The sequence below is a fragment of the Ylistrum balloti genome, unplaced genomic scaffold (assembly GCF_031769215.1).
Source record: "Ylistrum balloti isolate Yb309-2 unplaced genomic scaffold, AGI_CSIRO_Ybal_v1 Utg370450, whole genome shotgun sequence".
Lineage (NCBI taxonomy): Eukaryota > Metazoa > Mollusca > Bivalvia > Pectinida > Pectinidae > Ylistrum > Ylistrum balloti.
The window spans coordinates 3895677-3916307 of record NW_026782299.1 but is presented as its reverse complement, the minus strand read 5'-3'; the positions used below and the strand labels follow the sequence as shown (position 1 = coordinate 3916307).

At 34.8% G+C, this 20631-nt stretch overlaps 1 protein-coding gene across 1 annotated transcript; it reads left to right on the top strand.

Moving 5' to 3' along the window:
- The first annotated feature begins 1396 nt into the window (after positions 1-1396).
- LOC132554989 (low-density lipoprotein receptor-related protein 12-like) lies at positions 1397-14865 on the top strand. Its single transcript, XM_060219317.1, has 10 exons — positions 1397-1433; positions 2257-2389; positions 2553-2758; positions 4176-4307; positions 6217-6378; positions 6669-7022; positions 8327-8446; positions 8566-8685; positions 12098-12223; positions 13382-14865. Exons 1-10 carry the CDS (start codon positions 1397-1399, stop codon positions 14365-14367), a joined length of 2376 nt encoding a protein of 791 aa, XP_060075300.1. The 3' UTR covers positions 14368-14865.
- Positions 14866-20631: the final 5766 nt, after the last annotated feature.

Here is a 20631-nt window from a genome sequence, read left to right as displayed (position 1 = left end):
GATCGAATATTGATTTGGGGACTGAGCGGTACACGCCACACGAAAACTATTGATATAATGCGATCTGATGAAATTTTCTTCAAACAAGAACACTGTACGTTAGGAAGTCATATTTGGCACATTGTATTTTTTTCAAATTTCTGTGAAAGTCCTGGCCATTAAACGTAGCCTAGTTAGGTGTAGAGCTACTTTTCTTTGTGAGCTTCGAGTAATAATTTGCTTCAGGAGTTGAATGGCGTAACACTTTGTAAGTTATGATACAAACTGATTTCTTTTTATGATTGTAGAAGTGAAAAAAAAATCCAAACTCACAGCATAAGCGAATCTATAACTCCATGCTTCTATGTAACATACTACCAGTTTTCTCGTTTACTGTACTTTTGTAAAATAACAGGGAAAGCACGTTCCTGTGGACCAGTGCCATGGTAGAATAAAACCCGTTTTACCCGTCGGGTTCATCCGAAGAAGCGCAATTACGCAGTTATAGTGCTTAACTTCCTTCTTGTACCACTTGTGTTTTTAATAACTGTTTCAGGATTTCTAAATTATTTGATATCATGGTTATGCTTATTTGCTGAGATGCCGTTTTGTTATATAAAATTTTACTGTTGTTCATCGCATGAACATCACTGCATTGTTATCTGACATGTAGTGTCTAGACCCTTACTATTAAATATAACATTCCGGATACCGTTAGCCGGTGCATATTTAGGCACTCCGGAACTTGGACGTTTAACACGGAAGTTCACCATGGAGGACACACCAACCCTACTAGTCCTTCCAGAAAAGAATCTAGATAACACGTTGTCGTCGAGTGGATATTAAGGGAATTTGCTCAGAAGAAACTGGAATGGAAACACAAGTTTCCGTGTAGCTGTCCGACAGGACAACGTCGAACTCTGAAAGGTGATTCGTCGCCAGGTTGTCAAAACGAGCACCTGCTGTCAACATTGTTATAAACAATAACAAAATCACGAGGTCCACTAGCATTGTTGGCGAACCTGGCGATAGTGCTTATAGTGATGTGTTGCTAGTGATGCCTTCTTGTTGACGAGCAAACAATTTTACAATGACGATGAAAAACTTCGAATTGACAGGTAATAATGATTATTTTGTAAGCATTGCCAAATTAATTTTAATCAGTTTTTCTTTTCTGTAGAAAATGATTGCGCGTGATTAATACAAGCATTTTTAGCACTTTTACATGTGAATGTTTCTCATTTCTCAGATCGATATGTCTGACATAAGTAGATGAGACCTAGTACGGATCACAAGTATATACAGTTGCTATACCGAAACTAGACCCCATTGTATCTACAAAACAGTTTTATAGATAGAAAGAAAATTCACCACTGCTTTATTTGCAGCTTTCAGTGTGTTTTCCCTTGTGATTATGATGGATTCATGTACGAGGTCAACATCACAGTCAACAAGTAAGTATAGACAACAACATTGACCTGATTCATTACTTTATATCTCATCAATCCAACACCAACAGAAATCCCTCTAGGGTACAATTGGTTATTGGACTTTGCTGATGTTAATTGATGATATTATTAAATTTGTTTGGGTGTGCACATGGTCGGAAGAGCTATGTTGATGGGTTGAATTTCAGGACATGATCCCTTTCAAAGCATTTTATCTCATAAACAGAGGTTTATGAAAAAGACCCTTATATATACACTGTCAATGAAAGAAACATTTTGTTTTATTTGTTATCTGAAGACTTTTGTTAATTAAGACACAATTATAATATGGATGCTCTACACAGTAATCACAATATCTGGTAGCATATAATGGTCACAAGGTTTCAGGAAAATGATAACTGAAAGATTACTTACAGATGTAGAAGTATACAGATCACTGTAAACGGGAACTACTCTTAGTCTTCACAATACAATCATTTGCTAAATTACTGTTTGTCGTGCAGAAGGTTCCTTATGTATGGCCGCTCCATCTGTACTAATTATGTTAAAAGGCACCTTGGGTGGCTGCAAGCATTATGTCAGAAATAACACCTTGTCATAGAGATTACCTAGTGGTGATGTGATAGATTATACATTTGTAACTACAGTTATACAGTAAGAGGTAATTATATAGGTAGAGTGAATTATTTGATATTTGAATTGTTGTTTCAGTTTAAGATAACAGGTAGTTGATACTTTTTAGCTTTTTGTTACACATGACTGTGAAATGTGATTGTATTCAGCATGTGAGAAAGTCCATGATAATCTTTGTGGCTGTTGTTGTTCTCAGACAGCTGTAAGAGTGAGGAGTACAACAAGAGCCATGGAACTATCACCAGTCCTGACTACCCAGCACCCTACCCTACCAACTTCTGTAAGGACTGGTTCATCACTGGCAACGCCAATGACATCATTACAATCAGGTTTGTTTACCCTACAGTGTCGCAGTCATATCCTTGTTTCACTGAGAATGAATAATTTACATAACAGGGATCCACTCCTGTCAATTCAGGAATGATCTGTTGATCTTTTGTGCCATCACTCTTTTATAATTAATCTTTGATGTTCCATTGCTGTGAATTTCAGTTTTAAGATGTTTGATGTCGAGACTGGTGTACTGGGATCCTGTGATCGTGATTTCCTGGAGATTGGTCCAGACCCTAAGATGAGAATATGTGGTAATATAAGCAGCATCCCGAGGGTTTATATTTCTAAAACAAAGCATGTTCGAATACATTTCAACTCTGACTATATGACAACAGGAGCTGGTTTTGAGCTTATGTATATCATGGGTAAGTCTGATTGTATATTTGCATGAATTTTTTAATTTGTTAGATACAAATTGAGTAGTATTGTCTATGTACTGACTACTTATAAACAATTTGTGTCAAACCATTTAAGGATTAATTTTCTATTTTTATACCACCATCTGATGGTCCATGGTCTCTCCGTCTGTTAGTCCAAGAACAATTTTTGCTATCGCTATTTCTTTTGAAGTACTGTATGGATCGCTCTTCAATTTCATATGTTGGTTACCCTTGGTCCCTAGTTGGGCCTGTTTGATTCTAGGACTGATCAGAAAAATAAAATAGACAACAGATGGCCTGCTTGGATTTCAACAATGAAAGTTTCTTGTCGCAAATTTCTTGGAAAGCCCCACATGGATCTTTCTCAAATTTCCTATGTAGGTTCCTCTTGGTCCCTAGTTATGCCCATTTGATTTTGGGGCTGGTTAAAAAAAATGACTGACAGAAAACCATCTTGAATTTCAACCATGAAAGTTTGTCTCAAATTTCATATGTAGGCTGTCCTTGGTTCAATGTTGTGCACATCTGATTTTGGGACTGATAAGGAAAATAAAATTGGCTGATAGGTGACCATCTTGGATTTTGCTGTTAAAGATTAATACATGTGTGCTATTTCTTCAGTGGATGCTCAAATTTCATATAGTTTATAGTCATGTAATGATGAATGTCAGATATTAGAAAATGACTGATGTTAAATCTTAGTGACCTGTAATTAAATAATTCATGTTCATTACTGAATCAATGGAAAATTGTGATATAAATGAATTATATGTATTATATTGTACTAAGTGTAGTAGCAGGTTATTGAATTTCTCATGGAATCAGTGACAAATTATTGATATTTCACCTCTTCTGTTAAATTATAAAAAAAAACGTTGACTGAATTGGTTACAAATTATTGAAGCTTCACATCTTTTGTTTTCTCTCACTATTTTAGCAGAATGATATTTAATGTTATATTTAGGGAAAAAATATCATGCCAATTTAATATCAATCTAGTAAACTAATGAGATTTCATAACTTAATCTAAGTAAGTGGAAAATTGTCAGTTATCTGAAGTTTTGATTTAGTTGAAAATCATAAACTATTTTCTGTCTTAAATTATTGACATTTCTTTGATATACAGTTATATAAAGGAGACAACTAGTTAATGTATTACTGTTATGTGTTGATGTCAGGTAATGATCTGTCTCTTTATGATGTTTGGTAATGATCTGTCTCTTTATGATGTTTGGTAATGATCTGTCTCTTTATGATATTTGGTAATGATCTGTCTCTTTATGATGTTTGGTAATGATCTGTCTCTTTATGATGTTTGGTAATGATCTGTCTCTTTATGATGTTTGGTAATGATCTGTCTCTTTATGATGTTAGGTAATAATCTGTCTCTTTATGATGTTAGGTCCACTGTACACCCAGAAGTGTGAACAAGACAAGTTCCGCTGTAACATTGGAAAGTGTATATTTGAGGAGTGGAAGTGTAACGGTGTAGCTGAATGTGAGGATCACAGTGATGAAACAAGCTGTCCACAAGGTATGTAGTATGTTCCTGGGACACTTGTCAATGGTCCAGGGACCAATGTCTGGTCTTGTGGACCCTTGTCTGTATTGGGGACCCTTATATGCTCCAGGAACCCATGTCTGGTCTTGTAGACACTTGTCTACTTTGGGGATCCTTATCTGGTCCAGTAACCTTGACAGGTCCATAGATCCTTGTCAGGTTCAGGGACCCTTATCTGGTCCAGGAACATTGATGGGTCCATAGACCCTTGTCAGGTTAAGGGACCCTTATCTGGTCCAGGAGCCTTGATTATCCTTTCATTTACAATTTTTACTTTAAAAAATAATCAAGTAAAACACTTTCAGTTTCACCATTTCCAAGTAATTAAATACGAAAGTGAAAGTGATGTTCCATTCTGTTGAATTCCGGGAACAGCTGCCAAGACAGTTAGACTCTGCCCACTTTTTTCTCCTTGGAAACCAAACAAATAGTTCGTCGATTTCAACTATTTTATTCATGTTTTCTGAAGGAAATTGGTCATACAAATGGAATAGTTTGTGTGTAGTTATTTTATCTACAGAACTTTCATTTAAAACAAAACATAATCATGTTCAATAATTACTATAGCAACACAACATTCATCGAGACACAGACGCGGAAGTCAGTCGTGATGCAGTTTGGCTGACGAGGCGGGAAGTGAAACCGAACATGTTACATGTGTTTGAGATCTTTTAAGACCTTTTCAAAAATAAATTACAAAACCAATATTTTATAAAATTTAATCACCGTTTATTTAAAAGTCTTGTTTGGATGATGCTAGCAACACGTGGTGTTTGTTGGTAAACATGAATGGGCCGCAACCTTTGACTTGTGTGTAAATGTATTCCTACGCCAATATTGTTACGTCATCGTCTAGCATGTTCTCGACTAAATTTATTGGAGTATAAACACAGTCGATATTCTTATGTTTTATTAGGGGAAAAACACAGCAATTGTAAATAATTGTCAATATCCCAGAACTATATCAGATTATGTACAACATGATTTATTAAACATTATTTAAAGTTTGAAGGACTATCACATAAAGTAAAGATCAGTACATTTTTAGGTCATATGGTGACCTATTCTGATACCATTCATCTGGTGTCATGTGCTGTGCATCCGTAAACAAGACCCAGATATGGTAGAATCAAATACTCTTCATGAATGGAAGCATCTTAAGGTGCTTTACCAAAATTGTGAATTTCATGGCCCCAGGGTCTCGCATATCCCCATGGGGAGTGGGTAAAGTTTACTATAGTTTATATAGGAAAACTAGATTTTTGAGCATAATTTGTTTAATTTCCATTGGAAATATTTCAAACTTGGTTAGAATTATGAGTGAAGGATGACAGCATGATGGTATGTCAAATTGACTTAAATTTCAAAAATCTTCTTAAGACCCACATATGGTAGAATCAAATACTCATCCTGAATGGAAGCGTCTTAAGATGCTTTAATTACCAAAATGAGTCTCACATTTCTTCCTGGGAAGGAATATTTTTCAAAGAAAAATAGTGTTTTTGAGCATAAATGTAAGTATTAGAATTATCAGTATAGGATGACAGTTTTGATGGTATGCATGTATTGACACTGGCTTACTATATTCATTGTTGTAATTTCTGTTTCCTGACACTAGATAACTGTCCTTTAAACTTTATATTCAATATCACTTATCTTAGGTGACTGTCAAAGCCACTAGGCCTCTTGTGTAAGAAAAATGCTCCATTCATAGGCATTAAATGTGGATGGAATACTTTTTTCTTTCCTTTTTTGGTAAGTAAGTATCATTAATGTTTTTACACATCTTACTCAAAGTACACCAGTTATCCCCTATATCAATGCAATACGTGTACATACCTTGATTTAAACTTGTACCTCCATGGTCTTACTTCTTTTTCAGTAACCCACACAACAATACCTCCCACTACACAGACCTGTACCAACAACAGTCTGTTGTGTCAGGACATGGGCACAGGTAGGAACCGCTGTATTCCAAAGGCCCAATGGTGTGATGGTGAAAAGAATTGTCTGTATGGGGAAGATGAAGAGAGAAAACTTTGTCGTAAGTTTTAATTTTTTTATCAGTTGATGAAAGGAAATTTCATGACCACTTTAGCTTGATAAAATGAAAGTTAATTGTGTGCCATATTTGTCCATTAATTTCAGTGGAAATATAACCAAAATCAATTACAGATACCAACTCTGCATTTTAAATTAAGAATAATGAAGTATGCTTTGCAAAATGAAAAATATGAAATATAAGTACTTTATATATCAAATTTCATAATGATAGCAAGAGCATTGTTTGATATGCCCAGACAAGTGATTTGAATTTACATATTTTATTTTCAGCTTCTTTCAAATGCAATAGTCACATTGACAGTCAGACAGGGTTTGTGATATCCCCCAACTTTCCCTTTGATTACCCCAACAACCTCAGTTGTATCTGGACAATCCATGTACAGGACACATCAGCACAAGTACAATTACGATTTGTTAAATTTGAACTCCAAAAGGAGGCTGGGACAGACTCCCTAACAGTGTACGATGGAACATATCATGAGGGAAAGGTCATTGGTGTATACTATGGTGGACTGGAAAATGTTCCGAAAATGGTGGAATCCACTACTGATTATATCACCTTGAAGTTCCAAACAAACCATGTGCGGGCAGAAAGTGGTTTTAATATTACATTCCAAAAGAAAGGTGAGAAGTCTGCCTGTTAATGTGAGATGTAGATATTTCAGGATGTGCTAATTTATTTTTGTAAGTTAAATTTGTACGACTGAACTAAACTATTTCTGTATCACTATCATGTTTCTTGTCACATTAAGATCAGCAGCCATTGTTACTCTCTGTAACTTTTATGGAAAAAGTATTATTCTACCTGTTCATGATTAAATAATAGTTTCCATGATTTATGAATATATGTGGGCTGTACTAATATACAATACAGAAATAAGAAATGGTTTATTCTGGTATGTTAGAGGGTTGCCAGATATTGTCCAGTAAGCTAGCCAATGGGAAGGGAGTATCTAAAAGTCTTGTCCAGTAAACCAGCCAATGGGAAGGGAGTATCTAAAGTCTTGTCCAGTAAACCAGCCAATGGGAAGGGAGTATCCAAAGTCTTGTCCAGTAAACCAGCCAATGGGAAGGGAGTATCTAAAGTCTTGTCCAGTAAACCAGCCAATGGGAAGGGAGTATCTAAAGTCTTGTCCAGTAAACCAGCCAATGGGAAGGGAGTATCTAAAGTCTTGTCCAGTAAACCAGCCAATGGGAAGGGAGTATCTAAAGTCTTGTCCAGTAAACCAGCCAATGGGAAGGGAGTATCTAAAGTCTTGTCCAGTAAACCAGCCAATGGGAAGGGAATACCTGAACTCTTTTGCAGTATACTAGCCAATAGGAAGAGAGTGCCTGAAATATTGTCCTGTAAACTAGCCAATAGGAAAGGAATACCAGAACTTTTTCCCAATATACTAGCTAATAGGAAGAGAATGCCTGGAATATAGTTGGATACATGTATATTATGTAAACCTGACAGGGAGTTGATATTGCTGAAAATCTTGCCTGTATACTAGGAAAAAGCTAAAACCAATAATAGTATCCAGTATATTAGACAGCAGAGAAAACAGGTCCTGAAGTATTAACCAGTGAGATGGTGGGGTTTATAACCCAGAGAACAGGAGACAAAAGGACATCAATTCATATCTAATTTATAGAATGGGTAAAGACCCGAAATATTATCCAGTATTTTAGGAAATGGGGAATAGAAAGCACTACTGCTTGTGTTTGTCCAGTTTAAAAGTGAACTAGGGAGGAAGGGTCCAAGATCCTGATGATAGAAAGATTGATTGAGAGTTGGTACTGTTAAACATAAGGTACAGTTCTGACGTCACATTATGGACACTAAAAGGAAAACATTACTATGTCATTTCATCTCTCAAATATGATAATATTAGGTATTCCTCATCTGTAATGTGAAGAGATCTTAATGGGTATAAATTTGACAGGTGTATGCCTACCAGATCAAGCCTCATGTGGTTCCACAGAGAAAGACTGTTACCCTATAGATAAAGCTTGTGACGGGATGTGGAATTGTCGCCTACATGGAGGAGACGAGAAGGGGTGTGGTATGTAGCATATAACATCAAAATTTTACGTGTGTAAAATGTGATATGTTATTTTACAGGTGGTGGTGACAAGGATTGTACTGTAGTTATAATATAAGGTGTAACACATTATCTTACAGGTATCTGTGACAAGGATCATTTCCGTTGTGGTTTAAAAGACAGTCACCAATGTTATGAGGAGAAGCAGAGATGTAATGGAATCTCACGATGTGCAGAGCTTGAAGATGAACTTAATTGTAGTGAGTATATAAATAGGTGGTGTTAACACACTAAGATTAACAGTATCAAGTTTATAACTCTAAACTTGACTGAAGTAAGTATACAGCAGTAGGTGTTATCACACTAAACTTGTAGTAAGTATACAACAGGTGGTGTTATCACACTAAACCTGACTGTAGTAAGTATACAACAGGTGGTGTTATCACACTAAACTTGTAGTAAGTGTACAACAGGTGGTGTTATCACACTAAACTTGTAGTAAGTATACAACAGGTGGTGTTATGGTGTTATCACACTAAACTTGTAGTAAGTATACAACAGGTGGTGTTATCACACTAAACCTGACTGTAGTAAGTATACAACAGGTGGTGTTATCACACTAAACTTGTAGTAAGTATACAACAGGTGGTGTTATCACACTAAACCTGACTGTAGTAAGTATACAACAGGTGGTGTTATCACACTAAACTTGTAGTAAGTATACAACAGGTGGTGTTATCACACTAAACCTGACTGTAGTAAGTATACAACAGGTGGTGTTATCACACTAAACTTGTAGTAAGTATACAACAGGTGGTGTTATCACACTAAACTTGTAGTAAGTATACAACAGGTGGTGTTATCACACTAAACTTGACTGTAGTAAGTATACAACAGGTGGTGTTATCACACTAAACTTGTAGTAAGTATACAACAGGTGGTGTTATCACACTAAACTTGTAGTAGTATACAACAGGTGGTGTTATCACACTAAACTTGATCACACTAAACCTGACTGTAGTAAGTATACAACAGGTGGTGTTATCACACTAAACTTGTAGTAAGTATACAACAGGTGGTGTTATCACACTAAACTTGTAGTAAAGTATACAACAGGTGGTGTTATCACACTAAACCTGACTGTAGTAAGTATACAACAGGTGGTGTTATCACACTAAACTTGTAGTAAGTATACAACAGGTGGTGTTATCACACTAAACTTGTAGTAAGTATACAACAGGTGGTGTTATCACACTAAACTTGTAGTAAGTATACAACAGGTGGTGTTATCACACTAAACTTGTAGTAAGTATACAACAGGTGGTGTTATCACACTAAACTTGTAGTAAGTATACAACAGGTGGTGTTATCACACTAAAAATGAATGTAGTAAGTAAACAACAGGTGGTGTTATCACACTGTAGTAAGTATACAACAGGTGGTGTTATCACACTAAACTTGTAGTAAGTATACAACAGGTGGTGTTATCACACTAAACTTGTAGTAAGTATACAACAGGTGGTGTTATCACACTAAACTTGACTGTAGTAAGTATACAACAGGTGGTGTTATCACACTAAACTTGTAGTAAGTATACAACAGGTGGTGTTATCACACTAAACTTGTAGTAAGTATACAACAGGTGGTGTTATCACACTAAACTTGTAGTAAGTATACAGCGGTAGGTGTTATCACACTAAACTTGTAGTAAGTATACAACAGGTGGTGTTATCACACTAAACTTGTAGTAAGTATACAACAGGTGGTGTTATCACACTAAACTTGTAGTAAGTATACAACAGGTGGTGTTATCACACTAAACTTGTAGTAAGTATACAACAGGTGGTGTTATCACACTAAACTTGTAGTAAGTATACAACAGGTGGTGTTATCACACTAAACTTGTAGTAAGTATACAACAGGTGGTGTTATCACACTAAAGTTATCACACTAAACTTGTAGTAAGTATACAACAGGTGGTGTTATCACACTAAACTTGTAGTAAGTATACAACAGGTGGTGTTATCACACTAAACTTGTAGTAAGTATACAACAGGTGGTGTTATCACACTAAACTTGTAGTAAGTATACAACAGGTGGTGTTATGGTAGTTATCAGTAGTAAGGTGTTTATCACACTAAACTTGTAGTAAGTATACAACAGGTGGTGTTATCACACTAAACTTGACTATAGTAAGTATACAACAGGTGGTGTTATCACACTAAACTTGACTGTAGTAAGTATACAACAGGTGGTGTTATCACACTAAACTTGTAGTAAGTATACAACAGGTGGTGTTATCACACTAAACTTGACTGTAGTAAGTATACAACAGGTGGTGTTATCACACTAAACTTGTAGTAAGTATACAACAGGTGGTGTTATCACACTAAACTTGACTGTAGTAAGTATACAACAGGTGGTGTTATCACACTAAACTTGTAGTAAGTATACAACAGGTGGTGTTATCACACTAAACTTGTAGTAAGTATACAACAGGTGGTGTTATCACACTAAACTTGACTGTAGTGAGTATACAGCAGGTGGTGTTATCACACTAAATTTGACTGTAGTGAGTATACAACAGGTGGTGTTATCACACTAAACTTGTAAGTATACAACAGGTGGTGTTATCACACTAAATTTGACTGTAGTGAGTATACAACAGATGGTGTTATCACGCTAAATTTGACTGTAGTGAGTATACAACAGGTGGTGTTATCACACTAAATTTGACTGTAGTGAGTATACAACAGGTGGTGTTATCACACTAAATTTGACTGTAGTGAGTATACAACAGGTGGTGTTATCACACTAAATTTGACCGTAGTGAGTATAAGACTTAGAATGAATTGTTTGATAAATTTATTCTATAAATGCCTAGAATCATGATAGTTGACTGGTATGTTCCGGGGATTATACTCAACAGAGTCTTTGAAAAGAAATTACATTGATCATGTTCAAGGTCATAGGGTTGAAATTTCATAATACCTTTAAACTGCATCTTCTGTTATAGACCTAGAATTCTGATAATTACATGATAGGTTCCTTGGATGAAATCTGACAAATTTTACAAAAAAATAATGACCTTGACCTATATTCAATGTCACAGGAGTCAGATTTGTTACAATTTTTTACTAAAAGGCCTAGAATTTGGATGTTTTGCTGTAAGGTAAAAATGGATGTCTCTCAGATTTCATACGTAAGTTCCCTTTGGTCTCTCCTTGTGCTCATTTAAATTTCGGACTGATCAGAAGAAACAAAATGGCTTCTAGGCGGTCATTTGGGATTTGGCAGGTAAAGATTATCATTGCTATTTCTGCATAGGAATGTTTCAAATTTTATTATCATTAAGAGCAAAAACAGAGATGAGAAAAGAAAGGAAAAAATCCAACTTTTGAATAGCATCAAACAAAGATCAAACAATGGTAGGAGTCTATATCCCTTTGGAATCTCTTGTATGTGTATACTGATATCTGTGTCATTTGTAACTGTCATTCAAATATTGACTCTCTTGCAGGAGGTACCATTTTACAAGAGATTTTGGGAATGAAAAAAAGTCTATGGGTTTTGAGGTAACATGGAATCTGTTTAACATAATGTATGTTACACTTTGATAAATATTGTAATTATATTTATAAACTAGAGAACTGATAAATTTGTTTGTTTCAGATCCTGTGTTATGTGGCTCTCATAATGGAACATTTCTCTGTGATAACAAGAGGTGTATCTATGAGACTTGGAAATGTGATAAAACAAATGACTGTGGTGACAACAGTGACGAAATAAATTGTCCACGTAAGTAACTATAATAAATAGATTGTCCACGTAAGTAACTGATAAATAGATTGTCCACATAAGTAATTACATTTATGATAAATAGATTGTCCACATAAGTAACTATGATAAATAGATTGTCCATGTAAGTAAATATGATAAATAGATTGTCCATGTAACTTCGATAAATAGATCGTCCGTGTATGTAACTATAATAAATAGATTGTCAATGTAAGTAACTATGATAAATAGATTGTCCATGTAAGTAACTATGATAAATAGACTGTCCATGTAACTGTGATAAATTAATTGACCACATAAGTAACTGATTAATGTCTTGTCTGAGAAAACGACCATTAATACAGGTGATCTAATACATTCCTCATCATATTACTTTCCAATATTTCGTATTGAAACATACGTTGTCTTATTGTTGATTTTACTTTTTCTTCATGGATTACTTCAGTATTTCATGGTTTGATATGAAGAATGTTTTGACAAATATTGATAATTAGAAGTGTACTAAGTTTATGCATTATTTATCTGACCATAAGCTTGGTAATAAGCCATGTCTTTTGCAGTACTGTAAACAGTGCTAAAAAGCTATTTCATTTTTCCTGCAATAAGCCTTTCCCCTACTATGTCTTGGTCCCTGGATCGTTATGGTCTCTAGATATGCTTGTTTGAGTTTGAGACTCATCAGGAAAACAAAATGGTCAAAGGCAGTCATCTTTGATTTCATCTAGTAAAGATTGTTATTGCTATTTCTTAAGAAGTACTGAATGGATGTCTCTCAAATATCATTTGTATGTTCCCTTTGATCTCTCCTTGTGCTCGCTTGATTTTGGGACTGATAAAAAGAAACAAAATGGCTTCCAGACGGCCATTTTGGATTTGGTAGGTAAAGATTATCATGCTATTTCTGCAAAGGAATGTTCGAATGTCTTATCATTAAGAGCAAAAACAGAGAAGAGAAAAAAAGGGAAAAGATTCAACATTCAAAGAGCATATAAAGATCAAACAATGTTGGGTGCCAAGATCCCTCTTGGATCTCTTGTTCAGTTATGATATTTGCCATAAAAAGGATACATAGATATATTCATCTCATTAATAAGTGCTAAAAGTACATTCTTACTCATGTTAACATCATCATAAAAAACAATTCCATGACTGTTACAGGAAGTACCAATCTGATCACCATAGCAGCGGTGGCAGGCTCACTGATCTGTGCCCTCTTGTTGGTCGTAGCCATGGGATGTACTTGTAAGCTCTACAATCTCCGAATGCAGCAGTTCCATGGACCACGACACGAGACACCACTCACACGAATGTATGCAGAGTTCATGAGAAGAAGAGCACCGCCACCTTATCACGAGGCCATGTTAACATCACGGCCTTATGACGAGGTGCGACAGGAGCTTGCTGAACAAACCAACCAGAATGAAACATCAGGATCTCGTTCAAGACGTCATCGGCGGCGAACAGCACGTTTAGCCCGCCAACAGCAGTTAGCATCTTACAACACTGCAGGTCATTCTGGGGAACAAAATGATAGCTGCCCAACTGAATCAGCCAGCAATTCACAATCAGGGGAAAACACAATATCAGGTGAAAGTTCACAGACTATAGATAATTCAAATTTGACATGGAACACAGACTCCCATTCGTCAACTCTGGCCCTCGTTCCTGACAGTAGTGATACAACAGAAGGACCTGACGATTCTGGAGAGGACAGTGATCAGCAAGATGGTGAACATGTCAGTTTCTCACATGATATAGACATAACAGCAAGATGGAGGCGCCAAAGGAATTCTGGGAAAGAAGATAGTGGTAGTGAGTGTCAAACTCTTCTTCAGGATGATCCTCCAGACTCACCACACTCTGTAGGCAGAGGAAGTGGTGATGTAACTACGACATCCTGTGACAGTGCTGACCCGTCTTCCGTTATCACAGTGGGAAATCTCGGTGATAGTGACAATGAATCTAATAAATCCTGTGATACTGAAATGTTGGGTGCTTCATCTTCGTTGCTCTGTCAAAGTGAAAATCTCATTTCTTTCACTGATCCAGACGTAGGCGAAGCCCAACAGGAGACCAGTGAATCTTCAAGTGATACTGACGCTGTAACCATTGGTGAAAGTTCATCTCCTTCAGAAATGTTTTGATTTCTACCTATGGTAGGTGGCATGCTTAATATTTGTGCCACTCTCCCTGGATATAGAACCATGTTGTAGACATTATCCCAAGACTCTCACGTTCATACAACATCTAATTATAGATGATTATGATACAAACACCTAATAACATGATGATTTTGTATATTCTGACACTATTGTGATGTTTTTTCTAAGAAAGTGATATTTTCTTTAATGAGATATAGTGTTGAAATGTGTGGTAATGATCGCCCTTGCATAACAACACTTTGATGTTTTGACATATTCAGGTTTGGAAAAACGAGAGTCAAATAGATCCCAGATTTGATTCCTTTTTATTGAAAAATCAATAGTAATGATACCAGGTATACAGTGTAATATGTCATCACATTTTCCCATTTCCCTCATATAAGTGAAACCAGTGCTTTCCTTTGATTAGTTCTTAAGTATACTTATGCATTAAACATGCTAGAAAAATATATATTTTGTCACAAGAAAAAAAATTAATATAACCCAAGTGCATATCCTGTACAAATATTGTTTAAGACGAACCATTTACAATTTTCGTTTTTAGTTTTAGGCTTGAAAATAGTATCAGAGATCTGTGGTTTGTGTGTTCACTTTAGATTTTGTGAATTCAATCTTTTACATAATTTGTGTAGATATTCAAGATTTGACCTCAACCATCCATTGTTAGATATGATACCCAGTAGACAGTAGAGAATTGTAAGACATGTAACTTTATATATTGAATCTCTGCACAAATTAGTACAGGTGTTACAAAATCACTTAAGAGAAGTCACTTTTACATCAAATTACCTATACGTATATAGTGTTATGTGATTGTCCAGCAGAAAAACAAGAAAGACTTAATTCAGAAACAGGTACAATATTTTCTTTAAAAGAATGTCTCTTCAATGATATCTGGTAAATTTAGTTCCCTACTGATAGAGCATTCCATTTATTAGAATGTCCTAGTTGTGTTACCTTTCTAGTGTTAAATATATAGAAATTACTTAGAAACAATACATTCCCAGTTTAACACTCTAAATATGCAAAAGTAACCATGTAGGAGAATGTAACAACAATTTTCAGAAATGTCATCAGTTATGCTGTGAAATCTCCCAGACAATATTACACACACAGTGCTGCAGGGCTTATACGAAGATATGAAGAGGCATGTTTTATTATTTTCCATGAATGTGGTGATGGCTGATTGTAAACAAAAGAATTAGGAAAGTCTTACATACAGCCAGTTTCAGATACTGTAATTACAGAATTTTGTAACAGCTTGTACAAAACCAAAACGACAATACAAGAGATTAATGTTAGTATAAGGAATCATGATAGAAATGTATTTATGTAAATTTGTATTCTGGCTTTATAAATCCTTGTATTGTTTACTTCATGTGAAATTTTTTTTATTTACAATGTACATATTGTATATGAGATGTTTATATTTTTGTTTACATTGAAGGCCCTGTCCCATATTTTGTTTTTCTCTGTTGTCAGATATTTATACAATTGCATGTCATATAACTTTGATATAATATTAAGAATCTTTCGTCAAAAATTTGAGAACTGGAGATCTTTAGTCTTTTACAAACTGGAGATTGTTGGTTACATTAAAATTAGTCATTATTACAGCTTTGTGTACTGTAATCACAAAGTCAAACAATAAGACACTTCATTAAAAAAAAGTAATGAATTTTGTTTTCAAACATTTCCAGTTTTGAACCAAAATTTTACTTTTAATATTGCCAGATATACTGAAATAAATTGGAGGCTGGAGTCCAGAACTTGAGACTGGAAAGCTGATTTATAGACAAAATTGGTAAAACACTTGAAAGAAAAAATTAACTTGTAAACTGTGATCTATAACACAGCATGATTTGCTCTGTATTTGTCTCTATTCAGTAAAACTGAGGGTCTGGTTTGACTGCAAAGGGAGGGAGGGGGTAAGGACGGAGGAAGGGGACAACGGGCTTACTTATGTGTTAATTGTATGTAGTCCAAGCATTCCCAATGCATTATACCATTTCTGAATTGTTTGACCTATGACCCCAGACATCAATTTGTATGGCATTATCAGTTAGATTATAATGAATATAGGAAGTGTTTGTATTTAGTTGACTTTGCATGTTGTAAGCATCAATATGAACTGAAGCAGATTACACTCCATTTAGGAAATTTCTATGAAAGTCCCGTCTTACTTGAAATATGCATTAGCATTATACTTCCTTCCTTTAAAAAATGTTATTTAAATACATTTTACTCTAAATTGCTTAAAAGCAGTGATCACAATTTTAAAGTTCAGCAATTGATTTCTGGTCAGATGACTGCACTTTAAGAGTTTTTAATTTAATTTCATGTCATGTGATTACTTTAAAAATTCAACAATTGATTTCTGTCGTGATTGCTTGTTCAATGGGTCGGTATATAGTATCAATACAGGAAGCTGACGGGGAACTCAAGGTCAAGGCTATGATGTAGCATTTGCTGGTATATTACTGCAAATGTAATAGATCTTGGTGGGCATATTAGAATTACAGATACACCAAAATATAAGATTTAAATGTAGCCAATCTCATGTCGTTTTAAAATTCACAGTAAAACATCAGACAGATAAGGAAATTATTCTCTTTTCCAATATTCATGATTAAGGGCTTTACCTATTGTCTGGTAAAAATAATGCTGAATTGTTATTTGGTTCAAGATTCTAAATAATTTACAGAAGTTCCTATGTGATTGTTCGCCGCCTATATGTACATATAATTATATACGATGTATGTATGTAAAAGTTATTGAAGTAGATATTATATTGCTTGTTTTGTTTGAAATTACTTGGACCAGTAGAACCTTAGTCCTTGTATACATTAACATTATAGATCTATTCCAGGTTTGGTAACTGTTTTATGACATTGTCTTGATGGCCATATTCCAGATTTAATCATACATTTCCATTTAATAGATATACGTGTATCCCGCTTTATACTTATGTTGCTTTTGTACAGTATTTATTTACAGAGAAACGCTGCTACTTCCTTAGCCATACATCTGTGATTTATTTCCTTTTGTGCAGGATGGTAATATTAGTTTGTGAAACAGATATTGAAATTCAATACTTGGTATAAGATATTTGTGTTTCAATATTGCATAATAATTTATAAAGATCTAACATGTTGATTGATAAATGTGACATATGAATTGATGGTAGTAAAGCTCCAGTAATCACTAGGTAGATGTAAATTTCCTTAAACTGACATCAGTTTGAAGAGGTGCTAAATACTATTATAAATAAATTGATGTTTTATATTGTTTAATGTATATGTACAAGGAACTTTTGCATATATTATCGATAAATGTTATAGATATGACAGTATATTATTCACAAAAAGTGTGATATGATTTGTTTCATTGTATGAAACAATAATTTTGTCCCTGTGTTGTAAACTACATCATTTGACAGTGTACTGAAAATATTGATAGAATATTGATAGTGCACTGTGCTGAATCAGCACTGTTCTCATTGAGTGTACTGAAAATGTTGATAGTGCACTGAATTGGATCAGCACTGTTCTTATTGACAGTGTACTGAAAATGTTGATAGTGCACTGAACTGGGTCAGCACTGTTCTCATTGACAGTGTACTGAAAATGTTGATAGTGCACTGAACTGAATCAGCACTGTTCTCATTGACAGTGTACTGAAAATGTTGATAGTGCACTGAACTGGGTCAGCACTGTTCTCATTGACAGTGTACTGAAAATGTTGATAGTGCACTGATCTGGATCAGCAATGTTCTCATTGACAGTGTACTGAAAATGTTGATAGTGCACTGAACTGGGTCAGCACTGTTCTCATTGACAGTGTACTGAAAATATATATAGTGCACTGAACTAGGTCAGCACTGTTCTCATTGACAGTGTACTGAAAATGTTGATAGTGCACTGAACTAGGTCAGCACTGTTCTCATTGACAGTGTACTGAAGATAGTGTACTGTATTGAATGCACTATGCTGTAATATTGATAGTATAATGTGCTGTAATATTGAAAGTGCACTGTGAAAACAGTGTATACAAAAGTAATGTAATTGATTACTCATGTACATTTAATAAACTTTGTGAACTACTTGAATCCAGCCACAAAGCAAATGATCTCCATATATATATGTGTGTATTTGAACAAAGAAATGAAACATTCACTTACTACACTAATAATCCTATTATGTGTCTTACCTATATAGCGAGCTTGATCTTAGTTCAGTTTAACCAATTTATAGCTTCAAAATAACATTTTAAAAAAAATTTCCAGGAAAGATTAATTTATCTTTTGACCTGATAATCATTTGACCTTTTATTTGATTGTCACCCAACTTTTCTTGGTGTCTTTGAAATCTAAGTGCAGATTACTTCAGATTTAATTCCAACCGACTCTGCTTCTTAACCAAAATTTTTTAAGAATTGCTTACCTTTCAAAAGATAGAAAACTCATCTTGATTTAATGACCTTGACCTTTGGTTAGTTATCTGATTCTGTGTTTTAACTGAAACCCTCAGACAAAAAATCCCAATGTATTGTAAAAATCCAAGATGTCTACATTGTGTGGCCATGTTTAATTTGCTCAGTTTAAAAAAAAAATGACCAGAAACGGTTATGATTTAGGGGATCTTTTCTTTACAGATGCCCAATAAAAATTGACTAGGCAGGGATGGACCAAAATAACTTGATACCATCTCATGTATATGTGGAAGATCAGTTGATGAGCTTGCTTTCACTATAATTTGATATCTTCCTTAGTATACATAACATTATATTACAAATGTTCTCTTATTTCATTACCGTCTCATACACTGTATACCTTGGTGTAAATATGCTTCATACTTGTCATATTGAAAGTGAAAGTCTTTGAAATGTCTCGCATACATTTTCTCAAGTGATTGTGATATATTTTTTCTGTATATTACATACCTGAAGAAAATATTCTGAGAAAAAAAGATTACTTAATTCCTGGTGTAGAAGGAGAGGTTAGGTTGCCTGAATTAGCTAGAGGGAATGATATCTGGCTAGGACCAAAGGGTCATAAATTTCAATCCTAGCATGCATTTCCTTAGTTTTTTCTTTTTACAACAGTATTGTAGGACTCCCATACCTCGGCTTCTGAATACATTGATGTTTAGATTAGATTCATTCATGGTGCAGGTTGGAAATCCTATATACCTGACCCAAAATATTGATGTAAAATGGTTACAGATCTCTGAATGCTAGCTATAAAGTTGTAAAATACTTCTTGGTTTTCCCAGTGTTAAAGAATTCATCAAGTTGTTTCTGTAGTTTATTTTGTGAAATTGATTTGTAGTGTCTTGGTATAGAGTGTACTTGGATGACCTTTATGTACATCAGTGTATGAAATATATAGCGGGTGAGGGGTGGGCGGGCTTAATGTGTTGCGGATGCCCATGCCTCCCATCATCCCTTCCTAATCCTGTTCTGAAAATATCATATCTTGAGAACATCTGCAGAGATTTTGTTTAGATTCACCCCATCATAACCTAAGTTCTACATCTCACCAGAACCAGGTTTGAGCATTACCTTTGCATTTTCTACTTTCTGTTATATTGCATTTGATTTGATAGATAAAATAACATATTATATTTTTTTATATTCATCAATTATTCCTCATTCACAGTTGTTATCGGTTGTTTTTAATATTATTTAATCAGAAACATGTTATACACTGAAGTATGTTTGCCAAAATCTGTCGATGATGTCCTACTATGTACACAATAATCTTTCTCAGTGCTAAAGATAGTAAAATTCTTCAAAATATTTTAAATGTCAACCAGATATAATTCTATTACCAGATATAATTCTATATACTCCACAGTAGAATTCTAACAAATATACAGCATCTCTGCTGTAACACGGTTAGAGCTTGGTATATCTAACTATGACTCTAAGTGTATACAGCATCTCTGCTGTAACACGGTGGTAATTAGATATATACATGCTGTAACACAGTGGTAGAGCTTGGTATATCTAACAATGAGTTCAGTGTATACAGCATCTCTGCTGTAACACGGTGGTAGAGCTTGGTATATCTAACTATGACTCTAAGTGTATACAGCATCTCTGCTGTAACACGGTGGTAGAGCTTGGTATATCTAACACTGAGTTAAGTGTATACAGCATCTCTGCTGTAACACAGTGGTAGAGCTTGGTATATCTAACTATGACTTTAAGTGTATACAGCATCTCTGCTGTAACACAGTGGTA

Bases quoted from the DNA above. Each gene is read 5' to 3' on its own strand.
- LOC132554989 (XM_060219317.1), top strand. From the start codon at position 1,397: ATGGATTCATGTACGAGGTCAACATCACAGTCAACAA. The intron at 2,759-4,175 runs GTAAGTCTGATT...TTATGATGTTAG, and splicing joins TGAGCTTATGTATATCATGG to GTCCACTGTACACCCAGAAG. The intron at 12,224-13,381 runs GTAAGTAACTAT...TGACTGTTACAG, and splicing joins TGACGAAATAAATTGTCCAC to GAAGTACCAATCTGATCACC.